At 37.1% G+C, this 5,226-nt stretch overlaps 1 protein-coding gene across 1 annotated transcript; it reads left to right on the top strand.

Annotated features, from left to right (window-relative positions):
* The first annotated feature begins 910 nt into the window (after positions 1-910).
* On the top strand, positions 911-3,947 carry LOC144450579 (fucolectin-1-like). Its single transcript, XM_078141222.1, has 5 exons — positions 911-956; positions 1,237-1,296; positions 1,851-1,880; positions 2,360-2,596; positions 3,727-3,947. The coding sequence occupies exons 1-5, from the start codon at positions 911-913 to the stop codon at positions 3,945-3,947; spliced, it is 594 nt and encodes a 197-aa protein (XP_077997348.1).
* Positions 3,948-5,226: the final 1,279 nt, after the last annotated feature.

The raw sequence follows: 5,226 nt of genomic DNA, 5'->3' as shown, positions 1-5,226 counted from the left end.
ACCGGTAAACACATGTGATCAAAGAATTTATGTATGCTGATGTATAAATATATTGGTGAAGTGATAGGCATATATACAAACTATATGTGATATTGTGACTACTCAGTTTGTTTGGAAATCACTTGTATGAATTTTAAACAAACCTTTTGCAATCAGTGGCTTGCAAACAGGACATGATCTATGTTATACTCCACATTGTTTTTGTAAGTAAAAAAACACTGTAAGTTGTTTGATTCATTAAATTTAAAGATATGTACTCATGTCCCATCAACTTTAAAATTGACTGCAGCATACATTATGTATCTCCTAACAAAATCTTGAAAACAAACACTCATTTACATGTTCTGTTGGCCTACTTAAGTTATTGACTTATTTTTTCCTACTTTTTTTTATTAGGTGATTTTACCGACTTCTACGTTAAAATTGGTAATTCAAGAGACCCGCATGGAACTGACAACCAAGTGTGTTATGGACTGGATTTGTCAGCGTCGGGCGTCACTGGTCAAACTATTACCCAGCAGTGTGAAAATGGACCAATATCTGGACGATTCATTGTGTTACAAACGTTACTTTCAAATGACAGGGCAATTGTTTTGTGTGAGGTTGGAGTATTGCCGCCAGGTAAATAATGTGTGTGATTTAGCATCCCTGGGTTGGGGTGACATAGAGAGTGCTATGCGTGAGAACTATTATAGTTGTATCCTAGAAAATTCATAATACAAGCGCAAACCCTACAAAAGTGTTTAAAATAGCGGTCGAAAATGTGTATGTTCACCATTCAAAATGACGATTTTAACCTCTAGATCATAGAAAGTGAAATAATCTCATTGCGACTCGAGCAATACGAGCCTGCAGGATCCCATAATTGATTGGTCAAAATTCTGCATGTGTGGTCATATGGGGTTCTTATATGTCAACTGAATACCCCTTCTCTAGCATAGAAGTCTTCAGTACAGGTAAGTAGGGACACAGATAGCAATATGTAATGGCTTTACAGTGAGTAAGTAACGGCTCGAATAAATGGGCAATGTATCCATGTGACATAGTTGGCTTTACAGCAAATAACAACTCAGATAATAGGACAACATAACATTATAGTAGATTTTACATGAAACTAAATAACGACATAAGTAGAATGCTTTCACATACGTTGACTAAAAATAGTAAACTATTTTTGTACATTACATTTGCCATACATGTTTGAAATGAACAAGTGTTGCTTTTTTCACATAACAGCGCCACCGACGACAGTCCCTCCTCCAACCCAGCCAGCTCCTACAACCCAGCCTCCTGAGAGTAAGTATAGGTCTTTCATGTTTCACCCCTCTGGGTTGATATAAAAGGGGGACACCACTCCAGGAAATGCCGCATTTTCCTATATTTTGGTTTCTAAAGAACCCATTTCTAGTGCGAGACATTACAGGAGTTAGCAGCAATCTATATGGAATAGGTGAACAATGAATATTCATAACTCCATCAATAAGGCAATATAGCCCACAGCAAAAATCCCAAAATGAGGCAGCAGTTCAAAATAGTGTTTCACAAGAAATCGAGCGTAAAATAGATGATGTCAAATCATAATCCACAATATGATAAAAGCATTATTTTTCTAGATTGACATTTCTCGTTAAGTAATTTGACGAATTCAGTTCAAAATCAAGACTACAACTGGATGGAGAGAATATTCTTCCTGAGGAACTATACCTTAGCTTAGTGTAAAACATTTCATAGTGTGAAACTTGAATGTTGTTTCTGCTGACTCCCATGATGCAATGTCCACAACAAAGCATTGGATATCTTGTGATTTCTATATTGTAATCGTTCTATTGTCTTCTGATGTTACATTTCAGTTGCTACTACGGTCATTCCAACCCTTGCACGTAAGTATTAAAAAAGTTATGTCTGTATGACTAGCTTATTGATGTGTATGTTTACTTAGTGCATGCAAGATAACAATACCAAACTTTTAATAGTCTTGACGAATACGTATTTGATAGGAACAAGTAATGTGTGTAGGGTGTTTATGTATGGATTTTATGGAGAGAGAGAGAGAGAGAGAGAGAGAGAGAGAGAGAGAGAGAGAGAGAGAGAGAGAGAGAGAGAGAGAGAGAGAGAGAGAGAGAGAGAATTAGTAAATAAGGTGAGTTAGTAGACATTGACGTAAAGGAAAGAAACACTTGCTAACTTAAGGGGGAGAAAAATAGTATAAAGAAATAGCCAAAGTAATTAACAGTTAGCTTTGTATTTGTTCCATATCATGTGGTACACTTATTATGTTTATAAAAAGTAATTATCATTCAGCTACTATTATTAATTATGTTTGTGCTAATAATTTTTATATGACAATTCCATCTTTCAGCTTGTGAATATCCCGTACAACTCAGAAATGTAGCTCAAGGAAAGACCGCCACCCAGACCTCAACAAAGAAAGATGCTACGGCAGATAGAGCAGTAGACGGTAACAAGAACGGTGATATGGAGACAGGACAATCGTGTAGCCAGACTGATAGAGAGTATGAACCACATTGGACAGTGGACTTGGGACAATCCTATGACATCTATGAAGTTGATATATTCAACAGACAAGATTGCTGCGGTGAGTAGTGAACGCATAATTTTTTGTTGGATAATCATTTCGGCGACAGTGTACTCAAACTCACACGATCGCATGTGTATCTTAATGTAACAAAATCTACACTAAATTAAATAAATCTGTCTGCAGTAGCTTTTACCACCGAAAATGATTCAAGTGTCACACTGATTTATTCTGGAGCAAAAATCATTCCAGCTAAGTAAATACACAATATTTCATATATCATGCAACAACTAGTCAAGTGGAACGTAACATGAGCTTTGTATTTGATGAACACAGAGCTCAAGAGATGTCAGTGTTCAAATGAAATATATAATAAAAATAAAGTTTACACACTGGTGCATTTATAAAATTTATCAGTAGCCTCCTAACGGTTTGGTTTGCTCGGTGCATCATATTTGTGACGAGAGGTCTACGATCACGCGAGTTGCTAGACAGGATCCAGTGCGATTTGGTAATTTACGTCAAAAGAACATTTATTTGTCAAACAAATTAAGAGTAATCGTCAAATTACAGTGTTACAGACGGAGCTCTATTAACACATCAGGGATAAACCTCGCCCATAGAGCACTTAAAGGCACGACTGCCTGTGCCTGGCACCCTATTTTGCATATGACTGTATTTTTTGAGGTGGAGAGTTTGTGATGACTCACTGGCAAGTAATCATCAAAATATAAACACTCCCTATCTGAGTTTTTCACATGCAAATGCCGCATATTTGAATATTCCTGAGTGACACACAATCTAAACAGCTGTTTGCAGGGGAATTTGTCTCATTTTGAAAGTTGTTTTTTTCATTCTATGAAACAGACGGATTGCTTTTCAACTACTTTGTGTATCAAGTTATCATCGTACGACATTCACAAACAATTTGTACATGATACCTGTGTGTTTCTCGGAGCACAGAAAAAATGCTGAAAACAAGACCCAGAAGCGAGTGCTCTGTACAGCAGTTTGGATTTCCCGCATTTGCATAGATTAGCCATAATCCTCTTTATATAGGGCAGTTTTGTGTTTAACAGGTCGTTGAAACCTGTTGCCATTCATCAGTTCCCGCCAATTTGTTTGCAGATGAAATAACCTACTTTGCTATCTAACATTTAAGTAATAAATGCTCTATCATTTCCGTATAGGATACCGTATTAAGCACTCCCAAGTACGAGTCGGTGATTCCCCTAACCCTGCTGACAATCCAGTTTGTGGTTTTATGATTCGCGGTAGTATGTACGAAGATAATCCAATCATCATCAGATGCGGATGTGACGAACCAATGAAAGGAAGATACGTCACAGTCGAGATAGTTGACAAGGATCGACCTCTGACCTTATGTGAGGTCGAGGTCTTAGCCGGATAAATGGTGCCATAATTGAGTGTATTTGGATAACCTATAAATCTCAAAGTTATAAATAATACCGTGCACTTAATATAATTCTCTTTTTCCCTAATCGCAACTGTTCATTGTTGACAAGGTAACATAACACACACTACTGATTATTGCCAACAATATGCTGGTCTCAATACTATAAACAAGAGCATGCGAATGTCTATCTCTTTATGTAATTCTTTTTGAAAAAGACGCAATGTAAGAAAAGTGAATAGAGTGGACGATTGAATATTGCATTTCATCTTGCTGTAAACGGTTTCAAATATCTATGGTAATAAAGTATAGTTGCTATCGCATCATCAATATTGGTTTTGTCTCTCAATTACTGTGTGTCAGTAGCCCTCTATAGGCGCAAGGGCTTGGAAGTGGCCATGTTATTATAATATTTGTTTGTTCGTTCGTACTTTAGTTTCTTTTTTTCTTTACATAAATTAGTTTTTTGTTTGTTTACCTTTTTTTGCCCTTTAGAAATATCTTTTCCCTACAAGGTGCCATGTAATAAAGTAATGATATGAAAATATGGTGCTGTGTATTTTCTAAATCATTTTTTAACTTGTTCTTTTGTTGGTTGTAACTTGGATGTATCATGGATGTATACAGCCATGGTTTTAATAAACCAGCTATAATATGTAAACATCCACTGATCCGACTAATGGAGGTAACACGGACACCTCCATTAGTCGGATCAGTGGATGTTTACACTCATGGCATAATGCGTTAATTTGGGCAAACAGTGAGTTTGTTCTAGCAAGCTACTAATTAATGCAAAGCTGATAAACTCAGATAAGACAGTGATATCAGCACAGACAAGTATACTTGTCTGTGTATTTGTTAGTCTATCAGCTAGCCCTCGGATGTTCTTCCGATAAAATACGACACACAGCCGAACAACGCTATCGAGGATGGAACATCGGGCAAGCCCTCACATGCGAACTTCGTTCGCTTATAGTTATAGCATCGAAAGAAAGCCCGAAAGTCTAGCAGCAAGACTATGTATTTGTCTGTGATATCAGGTAGGAAATAGAAAGAAAAAATAATATAAGAAATCCGGAAAATCGCGAAAACAAAATTGAAATATCCCCGACAAAACGTTCGCTTAGTATTATAGACTGTAATCTCGGTTTACATAACTGTTATTGTGTTATTAAACGCACTGCAAACTAAGGGACCGGTCAGTTTCTTCGACCGGGGGGCGGATTGGTGGGGGGTGTCACCCTGTTTTTGAAATTGGCAGTGGGGGGGGGGGGGT

Source organism: Glandiceps talaboti, chromosome 20 (assembly GCF_964340395.1).
Source record: "Glandiceps talaboti chromosome 20, keGlaTala1.1, whole genome shotgun sequence".
In the NCBI taxonomy this organism is placed as follows: domain Eukaryota; kingdom Metazoa; phylum Hemichordata; class Enteropneusta; family Spengelidae; genus Glandiceps; species Glandiceps talaboti.
Note: the sequence above shows the minus strand (reverse complement) of the source record. Positions and strands in the feature narration are given on the sequence as shown.

What these genes read in the sequence shown, in the direction of transcription:
- LOC144450579 (XM_078141222.1), top strand. Translation starts at nt 911, where the DNA reads ATGTCAACTGAATACCCCTTCTCTAGCATAGAAGTCTTCAGTACAG. An exon ending in CATAGAAGTCTTCAGTACAG is followed by an intron (nt 957 to 1,236) that starts GTAAGTAGGGAC and finishes TTCACATAACAG; the next exon opens with CGCCACCGACGACAGTCCCT. An exon ending in CAACAGACAAGATTGCTGCG is followed by an intron (nt 2,597 to 3,726) that starts GTGAGTAGTGAA and finishes ATTTCCGTATAG; the next exon opens with GATACCGTATTAAGCACTCC.